The sequence below is a fragment of the Lonchura striata genome, chromosome 5 (genome assembly GCF_046129695.1).
Source record: "Lonchura striata isolate bLonStr1 chromosome 5, bLonStr1.mat, whole genome shotgun sequence".
NCBI lineage: Eukaryota > Metazoa > Chordata > Aves > Passeriformes > Estrildidae > Lonchura > Lonchura striata.
Genome location: NC_134607.1, coordinates 33,917,548 through 33,943,185, shown reverse-complemented (window position 1 = coordinate 33,943,185; position 25,638 = coordinate 33,917,548). Strand labels below are relative to the sequence as shown.

Here is a 25,638-nt window from a genome sequence, read left to right as displayed (position 1 = left end):
CAAAAGTCTACTACTTTTGGACCTGACACACCAATTTCAGGATTTAAGGGTGTTGATATAGGGACAGGCAGGAGTTACAGGCCTGCTCTATCATACAAGAAGAGCTCAAAGTTTTAGGGTGTTCCACTAGGAGGAAGCCTCCAAGTTTTGTTGAAAGTCTTATTTTTTCCAAGGCTTAATGCAGAATTCTTGCTGGAGGAAACCCCTTTACTATATCAACATGCTGTATGCCTCATGAAGTCTGTTTAGGGACTTGTAAAGCAAAGAACACTGTATAAGTGTAACAAAAAAGTGCACATGTGGGACAAAATTAGAGGGAAAAGGATCCAGGCTGAGGGGACAGTAACTTGGTAATTGAGATGTTATCCATAGTATCCTTTAAACAATGAGCCAAATGCTAAAGACTTTATTATAAACACTGCTTATTATTCCCTTTGAAGCCTTATACATGTAGTGTTTAGAATAAAATACCAGCTGGTAATGCAGGATTTTTCCAACTGTTTGTATACAATTTTCTTTTCAAAATACAAGGAGAAAAGGAAACAAAGGTTTCCTGATGAGAACAAACTGAAATACAAGAACTTCTGCGGGAAACTGAAGGAGTAGCAGGATTAAAAGCAAAAAAATACATGCATCCCACAGACTCCCTTCTTGCCTGTGAGGCCTCTCATTCAAGCACTGACCAGAACCACTGTGGCTTTGTTTATGGCATTGAACAAGCCCTAAGCCTCTGGCTGTAGTACTGTATTAGGTAGTTTTTAAAGCACTTTTTGATGCTCTAGGGAACAATAAAATATTAGGAATCAAATTCAGCTTTTTCATGTTTGTCAGCACTCCATCTATACTGTTAATGTAGAAGTAAATGTATTCGAAGGCATGAATAGATGTGTGTATATATATATATTGCATGTATGTTGAAATACATTATTTAACTATAAGAGAATTGCTAAGATCTGCCATTTATTTACATTAGAGAACTCCAGACAATTTAAGAAGGATATGTGATGTGATGTGATACTTGTATATTCTTGTTCTATAAAACTGATCAACAATATATATATAATTTTTAAATTACATTTAACAGTCATTCATAAAATCTTAAATTAAATAACTTCTTTTCCATATTTAAGGGCTTTGGGGAAGTTTTAAGAATTTGAGGAAGCGAATGGATTTTTAACGTTTATTTTAGCACCACTTGAGCTAATAATTTCTCATTAACCTCAGCATCTGGAGGACTGAAATCCCAAAATATCAGATGGCTTACAGCTGTCAGCTTGCCCTCTAGTGGGCTTCTTTAAAGCCATCACTGCTGAAGAAAATAGAAGGACAACAGTATTTTAAATTCATGAAAAACATAAACTGACTTATGTTGCTGCTGGAGAAGCAAATAGCTATAAAAATGCCTAACTATTCTAATTGCCCCTAGAACAGCAGACAAATATAAAGCTGCTAAACAAATTCTGAAAACTTCACACGGAAGTGAAGTGAAATTGTAGGTTGGGCAACTCAGATAGCTTGATTTATTTCATTGTTACACAATATCCCCATTTTGTTCAACTTCTTCTCCAGTATGTCAATGTCCTTATAAGAATATACTTTCATCCCTGATAAGAATATACTACCATTTTATTTCCTGGGCAGGGGCTATGGACTTGTTGGATCACTAAATATCATGATTTTTTGCAAGGACTGGGAGCAAAAGTTTAAAAAATCATCTTGACTGCACGAATTTCTGTCTTTGGTTTTCCACAGGTAAGTCTCTGGCATGTTTATAGTATGCTTAGAGGCAATGCTTAGATTCAAAACCTCCAGTAGAGTGGAGAAGACACAGGTCTTCCCAGGCTCATGGGGGAAGAGGTGGCCAGGTACTGTTAAAGAACTCCTAGTCAGGCTGAGCTGAAGTTGATTCACAGAAAAACAAAGGTATGCAGCATTGATCTAATTTATTTCTTATGTCACTTCTGCAGTATGTTACATGCTTATTATCTTATGGTATCTACTTGCACTGTTTTGCAGGTAAAAACAAACAGGCTGGGGGCAAAATCAACAGAAAGACAAGCTGTTCTTAGGCACAGAAGACAATAGCCCTATAGCCACCTATGCGTTCTATTTCTTTCTTAAGCTTTGTTACCTGGTTTTACACTGGAGTAGCATGATCAGGAAGAGGTTTGGAGAGCTGATCTAACTGCAGCCCAACCCAGCACAGAGCTGATGATTTCTTTTAAAGAGACGAAAGAGCTTCCCTGAAAATCTGGACTTTGAACATCTTCATCTACAAAGCTGCTGACTGCAAAATCTAGCACATCTGTGAGAACCAAACTTGCAAGTGTCTACTGGCATAAGGTATTCTCACTTTTATAAATTTAACTTAAGATAATTAAAGAGTCTGAGCTCTACAGTGTATTAAGCATACGTGCTTAGCAATTCTCAAGACTGGCAACTTAGATCCATTGAATCATTCCTTAAAATACTTTTACAGTTTTGTCTGGACCACAGCTGAAGTATGTTACTGTTGGAGGCAATGCTAGTGTATGCACTTTATATATATGTGGATGTACATGCATAGCTATTTTATGCATAAGGTATACACATAGCTATTATATATGATATAGAGATAGCTAGCTAGCTAGCTAGATAGATAGATAGATAGATGTGAACAATTTGTCACTGTGAAAGATATTTCAGTTCAGTTGTTCACTTTTGTTTTTGTTTGGTAGGATAGTTAAAACATTTTCAAAGACCTGTCCAAATACCAGTCCCAAAATGAAGATGGGACTAGTAGTATAAATGGAGAAAAACAGTCCCCAGCATAAGCATTTGCCACCTGGCAGTCTAGCCACTGACTTGGTCACAAAGTTTCTTGCTCATACTCTGATGTAACCTGAGCAGCACCAGTACTTCTTAAGCTAAGAGACAGAAAGTCATCATGCAGTCATCTACAGGTTCTGAATAACTAATATTCTTCAACACACAAATGTAGACACAATAATGTATTAACAAAGAGAGAAAAGGAAGGAATGGAAGTACTATGTCTAACATGTGAGAAGCAAAAAGGAGATCTGCAAAAGTCTGTGGTTATGCATAGCTGACCTTAAGAGACACCCTACAGATGGATATGTCTTCTCTGCAATGAGCTGAATTATACCAAAAGTGCTTAATAGGCTTTGTTCTACCTGAACTGGTACAGTAGGACTACCTCAATTCCAACAGGACACTGGCAAAGTCACTCTGGCCAGATGGAGCTCAAAGCTCCATGACTTCAGTGACTCTGAAGGAAAATGCCTACACAAAATGGTAATAATAATGGTCTTCCTTGGTCTTTGTTGTAGGACAGAAAGGGCAGCAGAATTTATTACTTACCGCCTAGCCTTTGGCTTGATTTAAAGCTGAGAAGACATCACCAGTCAGTTTCTCTGACTGAGATGTAGAGACAGTTCTAACCTTTGGCAAAGTGAAGTCTTTAGAGACCTCTGTTTCAGTTATGAGGGCTGTGTTTCTGTGGGCAGAGGTAGCCATTATATAGCACAGAAACACAAAATGTGATTACTGTGGCAAGAGGGTGGGAAGTGGGAAGTGTTCATCTGCATATGCTGTAAGAGTTCATTAAACACAATAAACTGCCTGCAAAATTTGCATAATGAAAAGTCACCATTTCATTTTCTCCTCTCCATTCAAGAGAGACAGAGAACACCAAATATATCTCAGCAGTCATCATATTAAAGGATTCTGTTCACTACAGTACCTGGTAATGTTTCAGTGGGGTGAGGCTTTAGCCTTGTGTTTATCAGTTGTTCTCAGGTCCTTAATTCCAGAAGTCAAAAAAATATGCTTCTAAACTAAAAGAAAATTTCCTTCAAGATTTTTTACAACAAATCTTTGCCACTACATTTTTTATATAAATGCACTTGTAGAATCATGTAAGTGCAAGAGAAAATATGAGAACAGCAACCTTAAAAATCACTGTGAAAAAAAAAATTCAGTTGTCAAGAAGCAGAATTTCATTAACAGCATCATACAATAAAGGTTTGCCATGCAGTTTGGGTGATCTCAGGTTACCTGTCATTTAACATTTGAACTATATCAAGAAACTGACAGTCATTCATATTTTCACTAAGCTACTTCCTCCAGGACAAGTCCTTAAGTGATTTGCCTTCTCCTGCATGTATTTGCAGTATATAATGTATTTGCAGTATATAATAATTTTAAACCAGAAAGAACCAGATGCATCCAGTCATTTTGGATTTCAATGAAAATTACTCAGATTGAAAGTGATGCGTTATTGTAACTCAGTCCTGTTTATATGCCCCAAAATATCACCCATTGTGGGTGGCGGGGGAACCTCCACCATCATGCTGATTTGTTCTGTTACTACATGTTCTTTGAGATTATCAACAGCCTGCAAAAAATGAATTTGCCATATGTCTATGATCAGCCATTCTCCATTTGGTTGAATGGACAATTCCTATTTTATAGAGATCTGGATTTACTCTCTTGAATCATGCTGAATGGAGAGACTTGGTACCTAAGTAAATCCAGTGATCTAAAGCCAAGCAGGACAATTACAATCATCTATCTGACCTTCTGCACCACATAAAATTCTATGTAGTTGTAGCTCAATCAATTTGTGTTTGTCAGGCTATTTTAGGAAGCTATCTGCCCTTTCAGTCAGCTGCAGAGACCCTGAAAGTAAGGGGCAGAGCATCATTTTTGTAAAGGAAATGGAACAAGCAGAAAATATAACTAAGCAGTCTCACCCATAAAAAATGATACTTTTAGGAATGCAGAGAGAAATCAGAGTTTTTGCAATAGTGCATCAGGTTTAGAATATTTCCTTAGCTACTGTGCAATTCTGCTGAAGAATTTCAGGTTCTCTGTGTATCCTCTTCACTTGTCTCCTGCAGTTACATGAAGATGTAACATTTTCTATAAAGTAAAGGAGATGATGGGTCCAAAAATGTTTGGCAGGTCATGTGAGGGCAGGAATACTTCTGGTCCCTTCACTAATTTGCTGGGTAGCAGACTCCCTACAGTCTCTGTGAATACTTTTTCTAGTCTGACATATTACATCAAAGGACAAATACAAATGTGGCTTTATTATCTAAAGTTACAGGATGCACCATATTAACTCTTATTTCCTACCAGATAAGAAAAGCTATAGCCAAATAAGATTGACCAGATCATAAACACCACCACAGTGGGAAATCCAGGTTCTGGCACTATTTCTCAGGGTTTTGTGCCAATCTTTGATGACATGAGATGGGAATCCTCTTTTCTATTGTTTATCCTCTCCTTTCTTGTACCACATCCATCACTGCACGCAATGCCAAATTAGTTTCTTCTGTCAAATCAGGATATTATCACAGTCTGCCACGGAAAACTATTGTCATTTTGCAATCCCTGCTGGTCACCATGGTGCTCAGACCTGCCTCACTCCAGTCAATACTATCACTAGTCTATTTTTAAGGCAACTAGTATTCTTTTTTACTATATAAGATTCTCTTTGGTTCCACACTCATAAACTTCCTTGGACATCAATATTAACTGAATGACAACGCCTGCCCTTGACCCTATAAACTGCTTTTGTGACTCACAGTGTGCTGCAAAGCCTTTCAGGACCCTCCACCTAGAGCAATAGACACGTCAACTGCAGGCTGCACCTTGGTATGGGCCATGGCCTATGAGAACAGTGTGTGCTAGTTAATGGTGCAAGGCTTACCTCTCTGTCCACCATACAAGAGTGAGCCAGCTAGAAGAGAAAAGCAGCTACACCAGCAGAGCTTCCTCATGGCTTCTGGGGGAGCCAAGAGCAGGGGAATAGATGGTATTTCACTAGTGGATGCTACGTGCATGCCAAGCACAGAAGCAAGGATCCACCAGAGAGGGGCAATGGCATCTGCAAGACAGGAAACATGTGGGAGGAGGACTGTGGGTGCAGGGAGTTGGTTAAAGCAGGATATGAATAAGCAAGAAAAAGCCAGGTATGGGATTCTGGAGGTGAAAAGTAGGCTATTCCACATGTGGTCTGACTGTAGTGGAAGTAATTTTTGAAGGCAAGAGGGACAGGAAGCATTTTGACAGAGAGGTGGAAGATAGAGACTGAAGATCTGGCACAGGCCAAAGCATATGTCCATCTAAACTATCACAGCAAGGAAACTTGGGAACTACTACTTTAGAGAAATGACTGAAGAGTAAGAATGGCCTCTAATCTTAGTTTAAATATTGATTCAATGTATTGCCTTGGGCAAGGAATTGGTTAGATGGAATTAATTACGTCTATCTATTTTAAAGCACTGCTGCAAAGATTAATTAGTAATTGTTTGCAGATTTCTTTAAAGATGAAAATGCAGAACTGTATAATTAAATTAAATCATTAGTCATAAAGTTATGTGACTTTGATGTTTTCCAAAAATACCTAAATTAATACCATAACATCTATTTCCATTTCATTCTTAGGCATATTTGTAGTCCTGGATAAGAATTAACAATGCCTGTAAAACATTACTACACAGCAGTAACATGAATGAGTTCTATTTTAAAAATAAGGCTACATTAAAATTATAAAGTTTAAAGCCATAAGACTTAGGCTTATATATAAAGGTTTCAGCTGATATTCAACATCTTAGTGAATCTGTTGTTTTAAACTACTGTTTCATCTATAGAAATCAAATTTCTGGTTGCTTTCCAATAGCCAGGAATTGTAGGTGATGTTCCTCACAACAACAGTGAAACTCCACTGAAGAGAAAGGAATTACTGATATACATGTGATAAAGATTACGGTCTAGCCTTGGCGTTGTGCCTCCTGGGGTGACATGACAGCCAATGTGCACACGTTTCACTATCTTCTCCAGGACAAGCTTGGGCCACAGCACACGGGAAGGTTGATAGGTCTTCCCCATCTGTCACTGAATGAACTGAAAGACAGTGATACTCTGTTTGGCACACAGCTTCAGAAAGCATCAGCTATGAAAGACCTACTAAGTCAAGAGATGCTGCACAATTTTATGCCATCATATCAGGCCAGATGGGGTAATACCTCTGACAGAATCACATTTTTGACATTGAGTGAGGACTTTTTTTTTTTGTTCTGCACACCTATTCACACAAGTGTAACAGAAGTTCCTATGTGTTTTTTTTATGATACCATGGTATCATAGTTCTATCACCATGATACCACACTGAGTCACTTTATACCTATGGAAGTCACAATTTCTGCTGATATTTGAATTTTCAACATAAATTCCAATGAAACCATCATGGAAAGCTGCTGTGGAAAGTTTCTAGGCTAGACTTGTTACCAAAGATGTTTTACCTTCTTTTTAATGGAACTCTATGAAATGTTTCTGAAAAGGCACAACAGCTTCTCCACAGTTTGCTTCAATGTATGTGTTGTTTAGCATTCATATAACTACAATGACACATAAAGTTTTGTTTTGAATTGGATGTTTTCCAAACAGCTTTTGTGCACTTGTTTATTGAAGTTGATGGGCAGGAAGAAGTGAAAGGGAGTGTTAAGATTCCTTCAGGGTCTAATCATCCTATCTAACTTTTCACATCTCCTGATATCCATACCACCCTGCCAGAGGACCCATCTGCTGGTAGGAAATTATGCCTAGGGCACTATACTTCTCACTTAAAGTTGCTGAATAGAAACAGAAGTTACCAAAATGGCTGAACAAAAACAAAAGATGACTGTTTTTACTTACCTATCTTTAGATCACATGCAGATAGCTTCCTTTATTATGTCAAACCTGTGCCTTGACCAAGCTCAGAGTTATGTCCTTATGCAATTCCATCATATTCTATAGAAGCAAATCTAAAGAAGATCTCAGCCAGAGAGAAAGTACTTCCTCCTTGCCTTAGGACCAGTTTGGATTAATTCTCACCTCTACTCTTTTGTTTTGTCCCTCTTACCTTCACCTTGACTCTTGCTCTCCATTAAGAAACTTATTGATTCTTAATTTATTCAGGAAATAACATCAGTACTCACTCCTCTCAAATCTTCATTGCTTTCACTTCATAAAACACATCTTCATAACACAATCATGTCATATTTGTATTTCAGGACTTTCAGAAAGTCTTGGAATGTGTTCTAAAAATCAGTGCCAGGCAGATTCTTTGAACAAAATTTTCTTAACCAATGGCAATGTGCTGTTTTACCATACCAAATGCATTTCAGATATTACCAATATGATAAAGTTTTATAAAAATATCCCCATTATTTATGGGAGGTACAATTCAAGTGACATTGCTTATTTAATCTAAGTAATCACAGCTCCTAGAGTGAAATTGGGAAGTAATGTTATACAAAATCTGAAATAGACGAGACTATATACATGTAAGAACTTTGCAATTTAATAGCATACTTGCATTTCTAACACAGTGATAATGCTTCTGAGGTAGGGAATAAGAAATCAGGTTCAAATCATCATGGGTTTGTACATGAACATAATGAACACTGAATATGTTCTTTGAGAGATAAACATAACATCCACTTGCCAAAAAATAGCAACGTTTTTTAAAATTATTTCCTCTTTAACACAGCCCCTTTTCCATGTGCAGAACAGATCATCTCCTGTTTAAATACCACAATCGTGACTACAAAATACCAGAGTCAGCCAATACTAAAAATACTTACACGCTGTATATGTTCATAATGAAGAGCAAAAATACGAAAGCACTTGCAAAAACAGATTGTGCACATTAGCTTCAGGGCAGCAGAGACTTGAACAGTGACAGCCTTATCTTGATACTGTGATTTAATTTGCAGTGGCCTTTTTTGCCTAAGAGTGGTACCTGCCCCATCACTTATTTGACATTAAAAATCGCAAACCATTTTTGAAAGATGTAGAAAGACCCTAGTATGGCATGCCAGTATCACCAGGAATGACAATGAATATTATTTCCATTCTAATTATTTCTTTCAGATACCTGTAATTATCTTTTTGTTGGTTTTCTTGTTTAATTATTTAAAGTCAGACAAGTAGGTGATGCAGATGATAATAATTACTTACATCATGTGCAGCAACCATATTCCATTCTGAAACTTCTCTTTCTGAAGCTGAAATAGAATGAAGGTGATTAGCAAAGTCCAGAAGTCTCTGGAAAGGACATGAGAAGGGGTAAGATGGGGAATGATCTTACATATTCTGTATCAAATTACATGCTGAGGGGGAAGCAGAGGAGCCTTCATCAAAGACCAAAAGGTATTACAAATTGCCTAGAACATAGTTCAGAAATCTGGGGTTTTTTTATGGGTGGAACAGAGAAGCAAACTGCTTTTCTTTGCATTCTCTCTGTAAACTAGTATAGAATAAAACAGAATATTTTCAGGTGGGAGGGAGCTTTAATGATCATGTAGTCTGTCTAACCACTTCTGGGCTGAATAAAAGCTAAGGCATATTATTAAGGGCTTCAAAATGGAGACACTAATACCTTCTTCCCTCTGCACTTTCTCTTGACTATTAACTATGCAAAGTACTTGTAGCCAGAACTTTTTCTCTCTCTTCACATGCCTATGTAGAGAGCTTACCATAATAGGTCCTAATATTGACTGATGCCTTCTGGAGTCTTTGTAATACCAATATTTAAAAATTAACTAATTTCTATTTATAGTTCCACCACTGAATTCAAAAGAAATTTTAATATTTCAGTGAACATCTATGTAGTTCAACTTGCAGATTTAGTACGTTATTAGAATAATATTTACCAATCATTCTGAGACATGGTAATGCTCAGCTAAATTGAAATAATACTTTTAGCCTCTACAATAAATAAAGCATGTGACTTTCCAGAACATTAATAGCAGCACCATAGCCAGCAGAAATTGAGTAAAATATTTTTTAAAAAATGGAAATTTTATGCCTTCAGGATGGGTTCAACATTCAGTGACATATATATTTTTGTCAATGACTATAAAGAGAGTGCTTATGAATTGTATTTCACTCATTCCTTTTTCTATTCAACTAGATGTGGCTGATATAGTAAGTGTTTTTCAGTAAGAACATAAGACACCAACATGGACGGCTTTCAAGAGCATTAATCAATAATACAATAATACAATATTACAGCGAATGACAATGAAAAGGCAGAAGTTACCAGTGGTTAGCACTGTGCTCTCTGAGACACTGCTCTTCCCTCATGTGGGATACTGTGCAGGGATGGTAACCCTTCTACACCAGAGCCAGGTAAGCAGGTAAGACTCCAACAGAAGGACACTTCTCAAGGCCTTTTATCATTGACCTCCTCAGCTACTACAGCACTATAGAGCTCCAAAACTAACTAGTACTTTCAGGTCAGGTGTTAGATGTACCAATTCAAATAGCCCAGAAATTTCACAGAGTTTAAGAAAAATCCTTGTCCTGCAATTAACAAGGGGGAAAACCCTAACCATTGTGCAACTTGCTGTGAAGCTGATTGGCCTCAAAAAAAAAAGCTTTACCCATGACAATATTTCTTCAAACAAGAAGTTGCAACAAAATTCTGTCTTTTCATGATTCAAAGCTCTGTTTTGGTTTTTTTGTTTATTTACAAAGTTTTTCCCCAATTTAGACCAACCCTACAAACAGAAAGCAAACCAAAAGGATTTCTCCTGCTGTCACTTATTTTTACATCTATTAATCTCTGTAATCATAATTCCTACTTCCCCTCCAGATGCCCTGTGCTGGCTGCAGCACAGATTCCAGGGTGTGGCATATAGAGTTATCTTCTTCATACCAAAGGCCTCAGTGCTGAGCCTGCCATTGGCATCAGCTGCCCACCTGAGTGAATCATGAGCAACCACAGCTGGGACAAGCAAGGTCCTCAGTAAAGCTCAAATATCTCACTGAAGGTGTTTTTGCTCCCCATACATTAATGAACATCAGTATCTCAACGATAGCAGCTAAAAAGAATCATCACTAGAAGGTGGCTCAAGTGCCAGCTGAAACATGAACCAGAGGACATGAAGAGAGTGTCTAAAAGTACAAGCATGTACCCTGGCAGTGAACAAGGATGCCAGCTGTGATTACCAAGGAGATCATGGAAGTAATAAGAGAAAATACGCAGTTGAAGCAGTAGCTTGTGAAATCCTAGGCTAGAAATAATGACAAAAGAGACAGCCTGCCTCAAGGATCTGAAGAAAGAATAGCATCTGACAGCCTTGTGTGCTACCTCTCTTCATTCTATTGGTACAATTCTGTTTCTTGTCCTTCAAGATTTGCTTTTCACAGCATAGCTGTGAAAAGAAAAACAGCATCCTGCTGCCCTTTGGTCTTATATCTTTTATCAGAAAAAAACCAGTGCCAATTAAAGGAAAGCAGGTAATCCTATTTATCTTCTTCTCCTGTTGGTCATTTTTCATTGAGGTTTCCAATAAGGATTCCAACACCACTTCTGGGCAGGTCAAAATCTGCAGTATAATATTTCTCCATTTCCACAATTGGTTCAAAGGTCCTGGTGCCAAAGACTGCTTGGTGGTACAATGGATAACCTATTTCAAGAAATAATGATGCTATATAAATTACAAAGAGAAATCTATTGATTTTTTACTGCAATCTACATTATATCTGGCAGCAGGCAAAATGTAAGTCATCTCTGAACAGAGCCCTTTATCAATGTGCTGTTTCTTTTACATGGTGATTATGTGCCACAGAGCATATGAAACAAGAAGTGGAATGGGGTCAAATGGGCATCTCTGCAGAGGATTAAGATAAAAGACTTTATAATTAAAACTGGGAGATCTAGTCATCTTAACACAGACTAAAGATAAGTATCAGTGCTTTTACAGGAAGATGAATTATACTTTGAGAAGTAGAGAATCTATCAGAAGGAAAAGCCTGCTTCATGAAAGCAATTTAGCAAATGCAATTTCAGCTATGACTGTAAAAATGATTCTATGACATACTAGTAAATGTCAGTTACTTGAAGCTTATTATTTATTCTATGTTCAACAGAATTGTCTTTATGCTTTGCTTAGAGCAACTGAAAACAAGAATCCATTTGCTCTATTATTTTGTAGTAGGTACACTACCCATTACCAATGGCATTTTTCCTAACAATAGTTCCTAACATCCCCTACAATTATTAGCTAAGAGGATAATGGTACTAAACTCCTATGGCTGTTATCCATTTCTTCTGTAAAAAAAAAAAAAAAAAAAAAAAAAAAAAAAAAAAAAGTTTGTTTTCCTGCCAAAAGAAACATGTAAAGTTATTTTTCTATGCTAACACAGAAAGTAGGGATACTCTCATTAAGATTGTTATGGTATTTTGCATATTTCAGCAAAAATTGCTGGGGAAAATACACACTTTCTCATGTAAAGGAGCATTTGAGTAAAATTTTTTAAATTTTTTCCCATAGCAGCAGTTGCTATCATAACAAAATTTAGATCAAGTGTTTGCTAATGAATTTCTAAAGATAAATAAAAAGTACTTTGAGACCTCATGCTACAGATTTGTTTCTAATGAATTGTAACACATTCACAGTCTATCAATCCTTTTCAGACTGTTAACTTTCTATGTTTTCCAGTTGTTTCATTGCAAATCCCTGTCATTTGATACAATAATATACATGAAACACATCTCAGCTTAGACTGCAGCTAATGCATGAGATGAGTGAGATCTTGCTACTTTTCTCCAGATACCAGAAAAAAAAATCTATGTCCTTGCATTGCTGATAATGGGCCCTAAAGTCTCTACAGATTCAGAGGAATGAAGTAATGAAGGGATATTTCTGTTATTCCTGAACTCATAATCAATCATGTTTAGCCAGCTTGGGTGTGTATGAACTAAAGACAAAATAAAGGGCTAAGCTCTTTCTGTGAAGTGATATTCTGGGCATGTAGATGAAAATCAGAGAGATTTAAAACTTTGAGTCCCAGAAAGTATTAGAAAGGCTATCGGATTAAGTAAATGAAATATGTGGGATTTGGGGATGCTTAGTTTTCTTGTGGAGTACATACTGCCTGATTCTTCTTCTTCAGTACATACCACTCCATTATTCCCTACCTCAGGTGCTACTTTTTTTTCTTGAGCAGCAACCAAGGGATGAAATTCTTGTTGAGCTGGAAGACAGATGTCACTAATTTGGGGAGTTTTGTTATAGTAAATTCTTTAAAGCTCCTGTTCCAACAGTCATCAGGTGATTACACTATATTTTCAGCTTCCAAGGAAGCTGGAGGAGTAAATCTTGCACTTTTGATGATCTGATCTGACAGGGACATGGTTTGACATGCTGTGGCACAGCAGTAGCAGTCAGGGCCCCTCTTCTCACGAGAGCATCACAAAGCCATTTCACCCTTCAGCATGGCAGGCTCTATAAAACCTGGCTACTTCTGGTAACTAAGGAAAGCACAGTCAGCAGCAGCTAGCATAGTTTAGGAGATGTAAAACTGATAAGCATCATACAGTGACTAGCAACAAAGCATTTACTCAGCCATTCTACCAGTCTTAGGCAAGATAACAATTTTGCACACAGCCACTTGCACACACCTTACAAGTACCAGGGCATCCTTCCTGCCCTGGCAGGCTTTAAGGAAGCTGGGAAGTGTGCAGAAACTACAGGGAATGATTAGTTAGTCACATATTCTGCAGGAAGCATAACATGGAACAATCACTTGCCATAGCAACCTTAACATATGGAGAATCATCTGCAGAAATAAACTGATTTTAATTACTAGACCAAATGTAATTAGCAAGTAAGCTATAGGTAAACAATGTAAGAGAAAAGGAAGCCTTTTTAAAAGGGTCTTTTGTTTCTTCAACTGATAGCTTAACGGGCATTATTATTACTTAGTATGTCCCCAAGGACAGCTCTGCAGCAACTGAAGAGAAGGAACAGGCAAAGGGCTGCTAGGTAGTTTTCTGATCCCAAATGTTGCCAATGTTATACAGTCATCAGAAATAAAATCTGTCTGCTCTAATGAAAGTGTGAACCTGTGAAACGTCCGTGTCTGAGTTGGTCACAGCAGGCTCGCTTTGTAAGCACTGGAGAGACGCAGGCATTTTTAGGGGGAAACGCATCTCGCTCTGCGGCAGGGCATTTCCGTGCGCCGGACCCGGCGCCGCGCTGAGGCTGCGGGCGGCGGCTGCGGAGGCGCGGGGGCCCCCTGCTGGGCACGCGGCCGCACCGCAGCCCCGGCCTTCCCCCGGGGATCCGCGCGCTCTCCGCGCCGGGAACAACTTCCGCACAAATGACGCCACTTGTGCCCCCAGGTTGTAATTTAGCCTGCCAAACCTTGCTCCTGAAGAGGAGAGGCAGTATATTTTTTTTTCCCCCCAAAAGATACGGGTTTAAATTAGATTTACCCATTTCCTCTGTGTGTGTGGGTGTTTAGTAAGAAAAGAATAAGAGCAGTGGTGGCTTCAAACAGAAGATTGAACCTCAGTTAGGGCTGTAAGAAGAAGGGCTGAGCTGCCTGCTTTCAGGAAGAGCCTAAGAGTAGATGAAGCCAGGAATTCTCTTTTCAGAGTTCCTTTTTACTGAGGATGCTAACTGCTTTTAAGCACCTGGTTTGGCAAAGCCTGGGCACTGGACTTCTTTAAAGAAGTCTGGCCTTACTCTTTGAGTTTTAATCCTCCTTTATAAAACAAAAGCGATTTTTAAAAAATCCCTTCTCTGGTTTTCAGGGACACTCTTAATATAAACAGATGGATCGGAGATCCTTGGCGTCAGGTATTGTGGCAGTGTCCTGCAAATATTTTAAGATTTCATCCTATATCCTTGTATCCCAACGATCTCATGTTCTTGGTCTTTGAGAATGTCTCTTTACAGAGAGAAAAAATATAAAAAGGAAAATGTCAACCCCTCACACAAAAGCCCTTTAGACTCTTACATGAAATACAGAATAATTATTGCTGTCCTGGTGTAACCATTAGTGGAAGTTGTTAAGCTTCTTATAATAAAAGCTTAAGAGGATGAGAATTATGTAATGCCCAATTCCAAAAGTATTTTTTTCTCTGACATTTCTTGTCATGTTTCTGATAAAGGCTGAGCCATTAGACAAATTCTTCAGAGACTACTTTGGTGTAGGTAACTTCAGAGGTGCCAAAGAACATCTATTTTGTTTTGGCTGGCTGATTTGCTTTAAAAAAATTAATTTTGCTTTCCCTGTAGTTGAGATTGCAATAGTGTGCAAGAAAACAATTGGCATGCTAGGAGAATAAACAATAGCATTCTCCTTTCCAGAAATTGTATTCCCTACAGGAATTAAACCATGGGCTGGACACCAAGTCCTAGTTTGGACCTCTTGCCAATTTGTCTCTTTTACTGAAATAAAAGGAAGTTGGACTACTGACAGGGACAATCTAAACTGGGAAGTTGGGAGGAGAAACAGCGAGGACAGGTGACCCAAACTGACCAAAGGTATATTCTCTACCATGTGGCATCATGCTCTGTACATAAGGCAGGGGGGAGGAGAAAGGGAGGATGTTTGGAGTGACAGCATTTGGCATCCCAAGTCACCATTGTATGTGATGGGACTCTGCTCTCCTGGAGGTGGTAGAACACCTGCCTGCCCATAGGAAGCAGTGATTTAATTCCTTGTTTTGCTTTGCTTGTGTGCACAGCTTTTGCTTTCCCTACTAAACTGTCTTTATCTTAACCCAAGAGTTTTCCAGTTTATATCCTTCCAATTCCTTCCCCCATCCCACTGAGTGGGAAATGAGCAAGCAGCTGTGTGGGACATGGCTGTGTGGAAGGGCAGCAGTCAGGCCTCCTTCCTGCCCACCTGACACTGGCAGCCCACCGAAAACCAAGGGAGGATTACGTGGCTCCCAGACTAGCAAGACTCATATGAATTTACAGGTTAGAAGGGATCTTGAAGATAATCTAATCCCAACCTTTTCTACAATGGACAGGGACACCTTCCACTAGACCAGGCTGCTCAAGGCCTTACCCACCCAACCTGACCTTTAACACTGCCAGGGCTGGGGTATCCACAGCCTCCCTGGGCAACGTATTCCAGTATCTCACCACACTCACAGTAAAGAATTTCTTCCTAAAATCTAGCTTAAATTTTCCCTCTTTCAGTTTGTACCCATTACTCACTGTCCTGTCTCTACAGCTCCTGAAAAAGAGTCCCTCTCTGACTTCCCTGTAGAACCCCTTTGGATACTGGAAGGTTGCTATGAGGTCTCCATGCAACCTTCTCTTCTCCAGGCTGAACATTCCCAACTGTTACACTGTCTTCATAAGGAAGGGGCTCCAGTCCTCTTATCAACTTTGTGGCCCTCCTCTGGACTTGCTCCAACAGTTCCATGTCCTCCTTCTGCTGGGAGAACCTGTGACACAGGGTTTCACAAGAGGAGAGAGGTTCAATCAATTCTCTCAGCCTGCTGCCCACACTGCTTTTGATGCAGCTCAGGTTATGGCTGGCTTTCTGGACTGCAAGTGCACACTGCTGGCTCATGTTGAGTTTTCATCAACCATTACTCCTACGTCTTTCTCTGCAGGGCTGCTCTCAATCACCTGTACACTCAGCCTGTACGTGTGTCTGGGATTGCCCTGAACCAGGTGTAGGACCTTGCACTTGGCCTCGTTGAACTTCATGAGATTCACATGGGACAATCTCTGAAGCCTATCCAGATCCCTCTGGATGGCATAATTTCAATGGCACCACATAGCTTGGTATCATCGGCAATTTTGATGAGAGTGAACTCAATTCCACTATCCATGTCACCTACAAGGATGAACAGTGTTGGCCCCAGTACCGACCCCTGGAGAGACACCACCAGTCACTGGTCTCCACGTGGACAATGATTCCTTATCTTTGCCAGTGGCCACTGCGAAGAGAATCGCTGCACCAAGCAGCCAGGCGCTGAAGGCGGACCCCGGCTGCAGGGATAAACCTTCCCGCCCACGCCAGCCCAGACCCGCCCCTGCCGCGCCTCCTGCCGTCCCTGTGGCCGGGGCCGTGTGCCTCTGAGGAGCAGTGCCGTGTGCCTCTGAGGGGCGGGGCCGTGTGCCTCTGAGGGGCGGTGCCGTGTGCCTCTGAGGGGCGGGGCCGTGTGCCTCTGAGGGGCGGTGCCGTGTGCCTCTGGGGGAGCAGTGCCGTGTGCCTCTGAGGGGCGGGGCCGTGTGCCTCTGAGGGGCGGGGCCGTGTGCCTCTGAGGGGCGGGGCCGTGTGCCTCTGAGGGGCGGGGCCGTGTGCCTCTGAGGGGCGGGGCCGTGTGCCTCTGAGGGGCGGGGCCGTGTGCCTCTGAGGGGCGGGGCCGTGTGCCTCTGAGGGGCGGGGCCGTGTGCCTCTGAGCGGCGGTGCCGTGTGCCTCTGAGGGGCGGGGCCGTGTGCCTCTGAGGAGCAGTGCCGTGTGCCTCTGAGGAGCAGTGCCGTGTGCCTCTGAGGGGCAGTGCCGTGTGCCTCTGAGGGGCGGGGCCGTGTGCCTCTGAGCGGCGGTGCCGTGTGCCTCTGAGGGGCGGTGCCGTGTGCCTCTGAGGGAGCAGTGCCGTGTGCCTCTGAGGGGCGGGGCCGTGTGCCTCTGAGGGGCGGGGCCGTGTGCCTCTGAGGGGCGGGGCCGTGTGCCTCTGAGGGGCGGTGCCGTGTGCCTCTGAGGGAGCAGTGCCGTGTGCCTCTGAGGGGCGGTGCCGTGTGCCTCTGAGGGGCGGTGCCGTGTGCCTCTGAGGGGCGGTGCCGTGTGCCTCTGAGGGAGCAGTGCCGTGTGCCTCTGAGGGGCGGTGCCGTGTGCCTCTGAGGGGCGGGGCCGTGTGCCTCTGAGGGAGCAGTGCCGTGTGCCTCTGAGGGAGCAGTGCCGTGTGCCTCTGAGGGGCGGTGCCGTGTGCCTCTGAGGGAGCAGTGCCGTGTGCCTCTGAGGGGCGGGGCCGTGTGCCTCTGAGGAGCGGGGCCGTGTGCCTCTGAGGGGCGGTGCCATGCGCCGCGGAGGGGCGGTGCCATGCGCCGCGGAGGGGCGGTGCCGCAGCCCCCCACGCGGCTCTGCATCGCTCCTTGGTACAGCCCTCCCGCACCTCCTGGCCGCTTCCTGTCCCCCGCGCATGCGCGCTCGTCGCTCCGCAGGCGGCCCCGGGCTGTGCGCCTGCGCGGCGCCCCGCGGTGAGAGCCGCCGCCATGACGTCCGCGCTGGAGACCTACATCAACCGTATCCTCCTGGCGTCGCCTCACGGCGCGCCGCGCTCCGGCCGCGCTCCGAGCGGGGCCCCGGCGGGGCGCGGCAGCGCGGCTCCGGGGCCTGGGCCCGCGCCTGTCCCTCCTGGCGGTGGGGGTTTCTCCTCCGGAGGCTGGCCGGGCAGGCCGGAGCGTACGCGGCAATAGGGTCCCCTGCAGCTCGCAGTGCTGCCGGGCTGAGCTCTGCCCGTGGTGAGCGGGATTCGCCGTGGGCCTGCGCCCTTAAAGGGCTCTTAGCCTGAGTTTGGATAACAGCTTCGCAGCACTTGCTCAAAACTGAGCTGGGGGATCTTGCAACGCTTTTGGTACTCGGTTTTTGTGCTCCTTGTAACCCACAGACATTGTCAGTTTTATTCACAAACAGTAAACTAGTAACCCGGAATTAGTTAAGACGATGAATATATGATCATCGAATAGGGATAATCCGATCTTCAGGAACAAGAGATGCAGAATACTAGCCTCGGGATCACTACTACAGAGCTTTTTAAGGACTTTAAGATTGGTTTTCTAAGGTCTTAAAGTGTTCATTAAACTTTCCATTTCGAGGCAGTGCAGTTAGCAATGGGAAGAGAGGTGAGCTCAAATCTTTATTCTGTTTTTAAGGCTTTTCATGTTTGTTTATGGCTGTCCATGGTTGGGTGAAGAGAAACTTTCAAAGAGATGTTAATGAAAAATACTGTATTGTTACATGTTATTGTCAGCCATGCTGCTTTAAAAAAAAGTGCAGATAGGCTTTTTAGGCTCTAAATGGCTCATAAAACCTGTATTACATATGAAAGCTTCAGAAAGTGTTAATGGTTCTATTTCAGATATAACTAAATGTTTCCTTAATTAAATATCAGGTACTGTTGCAGTAATTACTTCTGATGGAAGAATGATTGTGGTAAGACTTCTTTTTTTTAACATTTTATTTTCCCCATAAAGACATCATGGCAATAAAGAAGCTCTGTTAGGATAGTCTCACATACTCACATTACTAAATTATGTATTATAGAATAATTGCTATAAAGCTTAAAGAATAATTTTATGAACACTTACTGTTTCTTGCATGTCATGTCAGCTTTTTTCCATTGATATATTTGACTGCATAATATTTTTTGTTTTATGCTTCTGTGTTTTGGGTTTTCTTTCCTTGCATTGCATTTCCCCATCTTTTATTCTTTTGTGTTTTGAGTGTAACTTAATAGTATGATTGTTGCAAGAGGATTGTATCTTTCTGTCTACACTGAGCTTTGTGCAGCCTCTGGAAAGAGAAAACAGAAATCTGTTGGCTTCACCAAATCTGCTTGGCTGAAGTCAGTCTGATAAACTTTGTGTGTGTGTGCTACAAGATACCTCTATCAATAAAGATTGGAATGGAGTTGGTATATATGACTCGTTGTTAGATGATATAAATATTATGACTGTTTCAAGGGCTGTTTTATGTAAGTTTGAGTTTCTTAATCAGTTAGTGATGGTAAATTTATGTTAAAAATTATCCAAACACGTACTTAATTGCCACAAAATCTTGTATTTTTTAATGTATTTAAAAAAAAATCAGTAAACACAAAGTAATCTTCAAAGAGATGCCCCTTAAAAATTGTTTGTTAGGAATGGTTTCAGTATTGTTGACCACAAGAATCCAACTTGTCTGTTTTCTGTTTATTTGATATTTTTTTTTAATTTCTGGAAATGTCCATACAAAAAACCATTGTAGAAATAGTAGAATTGGTTATATAGAGGAACATCACTGATAAAATAAAAAAATTACTTTTTTAATGCTTAAGCATATTGTCTTTTAGCATGAACACAAAGTAATACTAGGGTGCTTTTCTTAAATTGGTTATTGCTTTTAAAATTTCATTCTTTAGCTTTTGTGTTTAAACCAAAGAATAAAATCTGAATAGAACATCTGTTCTCTAGTACCTTTATTTTGCCACTCTGTTTAAGAGTGCTGTCCTTGACAGCAAAGGGGAAGAATTTTAAGGGCAACGGCAGTGTGCTTTTTTGTGTTTTTTTTTTTCAGGGAACACTCAAAGGTTTTGATCAGACCATAAACTTGATTTTGGATGAAAGCCATGAACGAGTGTTCAGTTCTTCACAAGGAGTTGAGCAAGTAGTGCTAGGCTTATACATTGTTAGAGGTGATAATGTGTAAGTATAGCATGTTCTTGTTTAAATCCTTTCATACAGACTTTGTGTGTGGATGCATGTGTTTGTGTGTGTGTATATTTATATATCCATAATCTGTATAAATCTTGATAGCCCCACACACCTTGCATCTTTGTGGGTAGCACTGAAAGTATTGTCAAAGCTGAAGGTATTAAAAAGATGTGTAGAAGTGACACTTAGGGACATGGCTCAGTGGTGGACTTGGCAGGGTTAGGTAATGGTTGGATTTGATCTTTCCAAACAAACAACTGTGATTCTGTATTAAAGACCAAACGTCTACACTTCTCTAAAAGTTGAGACTGAAGTTGAGATTGAAGATGATCTCTGTGCTGGAGCATCTCTCCTACAAGGACAGGCTGGGAGATGATGAAGGAAAAGACAGAATAATCACTAAAAAATGAGATAGAACTTGTGTACCAAAAGTCATCAATTTGGTATCAGTTTGGGTTTTTTTTTTCTTTAGAGCAGATGTTCGCAGAGAACTTTATAATCTGGAAAATCCTTGAAGGTTCTGACTTGACAGTGTAGCAAGTGTTGAAGCCAATGTAATGACAAGTCAAATGTATGAGTTGGTATTTGATGTAAACTTCCCTTACAAAATGAGGGTGGAAGCTCATTGAGTGCGGAGAAAAGTAGCTGGTGTGCCAAACCCATGCGAGGGTTACCAGAGAAGTGGAAAGAAGGCCTGGTAAGCGGGCCAGCTGGGAAGATTACTTTTGCCATCAGTTTCACAATGCTGCTGCAAAAGTAAGATTATTTTTTTATCACAGCTGAAAAAAGTGTGTTGCAGTGGCTAAGACATAAATCTCGATAGGAATTTTCATCTTCTAATTCTAATGTATGCTTCTGTACAACAAAACACCAAGGCTTAAATTGATATCTAGGTGCAAGTGGATAATTCTGAATACTTTCATCACTTTCAATTTAAACTTTTAAGAAGAAGTAATTTGACACATGTACAAAGGTGGGACTATGCATACCCCTATACCAGTAGCTTTTCATTCAGGTAGTAAAAATGTGTATAAAACAGCAAATAATGGTTTACTACTTCACTGTTTCATCATAGAGTTGAAATGTATGATGAAAGACATCATCATACAGCCACATTACTCAAATATATTCAAAATACGCTTCTGTGAAATACATTTTTTTTGCAATCCTAACAAACTCAAACATATTTATTGCAAATAATAATTAGTATTCATGCAACTCTTCAACATGCTGAAATTCAGTGTCCTTATAGGAAGAAGTAAAAAGAATCAACAGCTAAGTGACAGTAACTTCAAAATAGGGAACTCTCATGAAATAGGGAAGCTGTTGAAAAATGAAAGAAACAGTACATGGTACAAAGTACTTTGAGCATTCCAGTGTGCATCACTAGACGCTTTAATGGAATAAATAGCTTCAGTCAGAAGTTGGTATAGTTCAACAGGAAGTAAGGCTTGTTAGAAGAAAAAATACAGCTTGTTTTAGAACTGTGTGATTTGATTTCAACAAATAATAACCTGATCTCTTTTTTTTATTGCAGTGCTGTGATTGGTGAAATTGATGAAGAGACAGATTCTGCTCTTGACTTGGGGAATATTCGAGCTGAACCTTTAAACTCAGTTGTGCACTGAAAAGATAAAAGACTTTGTAAATCTTTGGTTGTACAGACCTATTTAGCAATGTGCACAGTTTTTACAAATTGTGTTTAATTTGTTTGGTCACCAGTTTTTTATTATGAATATGTTGTAGTTTTGCATGTAAATTAAAGTTTCTACATTTTGCTAAAGATACTTTAATTGAATTTCTTTTGGGATTTCATGCTGCATAATTTCACTGGGAAATGCAATCAGTATGAGTGATGGTCCTGATACTGTGTATATATACAACTTGTTCTTAAAATAAGATCTCATTCCTAAAGGTAAACAAAGGTTTTTCATGTAAACCCAGGATTATTTGAAGGTCATTGTGTGGCTTTATGTAGACAACTTTTTGTAATTTTTTTGTGTATGTGTGTAGTGTAGAAAGGAAGAATGTTAAAAGCTGTCACAGTCAAATTAATGACTTATGCACATAATACTTTTGTGGTGTCAGACCTCTTTGTTCTCCAAGACTCTACTGGAGGTGCAGGAGTTAGTAGTGCCTTAATCCTTGCAGAAAAATTGGAGAAACAGACTTTTGAGCACAAACAAAAAACCCCTATATATGCATTTATTTGAAGCCCATTAAATTCCAGACCAACTCATTCTCTATCTTTACCTTTCAGCAGCTGTTGTGTTGCTCAAAATTTGGGTAAGATCTACAGAAAGAGAATTGTGTTTGATAATAGTAACCATTGTCTTAGAATGTAATTTAGAAGACCCAGACTGCCATTAGGTAGGTAAATTATTTTCAAAGAAATTTGCCTTAATATTGAATATAAGGATCACATATAGACCTCTTATACATAGCCACAGCCAAGCTAAGTCGGACAAGGTCTGTGCAGCATAGTGTGTTTGAGGCCATTATCAGCATGAAGTTTGTACTCTTGAACAAAGTTGGTTTTGTTATTCTCCAGTGTCGCACAGGCCCAGTATTTTTCTCCTGTATATAAATGTGTTGTCAAAACAAACAAAGGAATTTTAATGTGCATATTAGGGGGTTTTATACCGATTTTACTATTAAGTGGGATTTGGTACTTTTCATTGCAAGTTCAATGGCAAGATGAAGAAAGATGGGAAAAATCAATGCAATTGAAACCACAAAGTGGACATAGACTGATGGCCTAGTATTAGTGATTCTGAAGAAAGAGAGTGTTAGTCCCCAGTGGAAGAGTGGGGTGGAAACTCAGCACATGTAAAGCCTGTGTATGTGTCTTCACACTTAGGGAACTCTGCAGTCAGTGTTGCAAGCACAGTGAAGGTAGTAAAAAGGTATAACAGAACAAATGAAGAGCTGAATTTTTGAGAGGAAAACTGAACTCCTCAGATGCTGAAGAGATATGAAAGTGGACTGGGTGGAATGAGAAAAGAGCACCACAGATTCTGTGTTGCGAAGGTATGTTGATCACTGTGTGTGCCAGCTGGCTGGTTTGAAGGTTCTCCTGTTTAACACTGCTTGCAGAGATGTAGCAAAGCAAATTTCTCCTGGCAGATAAGTAGTATTGTCTGCAAGAAGCCTTTGCTTTATTCTTCCTGGAGAGAAAAGTACTCTCAACAAAAAAAGAGTAACTCTCTTTCTGGAACTGAAGGTGCTCCCTAAAGAGTTCTGACTGCTGGTGCCTTATGGCTGTCAGCTGGTTCCATGGGGTACATGAAGAGCCCTGCTGAGATCATGAATACTTTTTTTCTTGAAACTGTCTTCCTGCAATGAGCCTAGATTAAAGATTCAGTAAATAACAGGTGAAAATCCAGTGAGTCCTTGCAGGGTAATAAACATACTCTACAAAAATGAGAAGGGCAGAGAAAGGTGATACTAAGGCCAAAAGGAAGTAATGCTGAATTGGAGTTGTCATATGCCATTAAATTTCCTGCATTGTCATAGTTTGGTCACTTCCTCCTTTTGTTTGGTTAATAGAGATCTTGGAGTGAAAAGACAGCTCTTGACTAGTAGTGGAAAAATCCTCCAGTGAAATGAATGAGCTGGTTTATAGAGATTAAGTAATTTAATTTGGTGTGCATGAAGAAACACAGAAACTACTTTTTGTTGTCCAAAGGCAATTTCTCTAACTGCAATCCACGTTAAATTTACCTCCCTGTCCCTTTCACATATTTGCAATCCAAGTGCTTCAAATATTGCCTGCAAGTGGGTTACTGGCTGTAGTGGATTGCAAGAACATAGATAATGTTATGAGGATGTAATCCAACAGTGGACAATTTCTGTACAACTTGGCCTTTGCTATCAACTACAGCCTGTTGTCCTTAGCTCTGGAGATAGTGTTTATTCTTCAATCCATTTTATAAATAAACAGCTGAAATACACATTGGACAATTAAGAGCTAGATGAAGTGCAGGACTATAGTATTTATCTCCTGGCCATTGCCATACTACTTTCATAGCAGATGTACTAGGTCTGTGTGTCTGAGTAGGTGTTTTGTACCTGTGGCAATATAATTCCACCAATTAGCCTCCACTGCATGCTGCTGCACTCTGCCAGGAATTTCATTCTGCAGATTAATACAGAAATTATCCTTAAATACCAGGGTTGTGTTCTCCATGCATTGGTATGAAAGGATTTAATTTATTCCATTGTTTATTAACATGACAAATACTAGGTCATGTGCTGTTTCTCCTTTAGGAATTAAATTACAATGACCACAAAGACACTTCTCAAGAGGGAGAAGCCTCAGTTGAAGAGACTTGGAAAATGTGAATGTGAGTTATGCCAGTTAGAATACCAAGGTATGTTTGCTAGTTACATTTGGTCTGTGATACATTTGTGGCACCTGTGTATGCTACTCTACTAATTTTTACTAATGGATTCTTACTTCTGCTTTCCAGTTGAGAGAACTGCAGCTTATTGATAAGAATAAAGAAAATAATTTGGTGGATTAAGTGGAACTTGCAGTAGCCAGAAAAACTATGTAATACCAATTAGTTTTAGCTTCTCTGTTGCTTAAATAATAAGCATTATAACTTCAAATATCAGGTAGGTATTAATGGAGAAATAACTATGAAACCCAGATGTGCCAGAAGTTCAAGATTCTTGAGGTGAGGGAGGGAAAACTTGTACCAGACCTAGGTTAAAAATACATGACAGAAGATAGTAAAGAGCCAGGTATTTGTTCTGGAAATTCTGTTCCTGATGGCCTCTCTCAGCATACTGTGTTTTGCTTTAGGGTCCTTTTCAGGGGCCTATTTTTCTGTAATTTTACAGTAATGGCAGAAATGATGATATTTCGTGCATCAGTAGCATTTTCCCTGAAGGAAATAAAAGCTCCACTGACGCAGGTGAAAATCAAAGCTGAAAACACAATAGCATTCAAACTTTTGGCAAAACCTGCTTACTAGCCCTAAAAGCAGGACTTATCTACTTGTTATATGTTCCTTCCTGGAGCATTGCAGCACGTTCCAGGAGCTCTGGAACTTGCTTGGAACAATGTGCTGCTGCCATTCAGCCTTACATCAGTAACAGTGCCACTGGATGCCAAAAAAATTTCACTCAGTGCTCAACTTCTTTCCGGCTACTTGCACTTTTAGATGAAAGGCTTTCATTACTTTAGGGAGGACAACCACATGTGCATGTACTGCTTTTGTCTGCTAAAACCTCTTTAATGGCTTTCCTGCCATCTTGTTTTGTACTCTAGGTTTATTTTATCGTTAGTGTTGAATCCAGCAGTGATGATTACAGTGCTCTGTGTAGAAATGGGAGTTGAAATTATTCAGTGGAGAAATTGAAGAAGTTGGACCTGAAGTACTCTAATGCATAAAAAAT

General features: G+C 40.4%; 1 protein-coding gene across 1 annotated transcript; it reads left to right on the top strand.

The window, feature by feature from the left end:
- Positions 1-17,976: 17,976 nt before the first annotated feature.
- Positions 17,977-22,015, top strand: LSM8 (LSM8 homolog, U6 small nuclear RNA associated). The gene is made up of 4 exons (XM_021553471.3): positions 17,977-18,064; positions 18,933-18,973; positions 20,096-20,223; positions 21,770-22,015. The coding sequence occupies exons 1-4, from the start codon at positions 18,034-18,036 to the stop codon at positions 21,858-21,860; spliced, it is 291 nt and encodes a 96-aa protein (XP_021409146.1). The 5' UTR covers positions 17,977-18,033; the 3' UTR covers positions 21,861-22,015.
- The last annotated feature ends 3,623 nt before the right edge of the window (positions 22,016-25,638 follow it).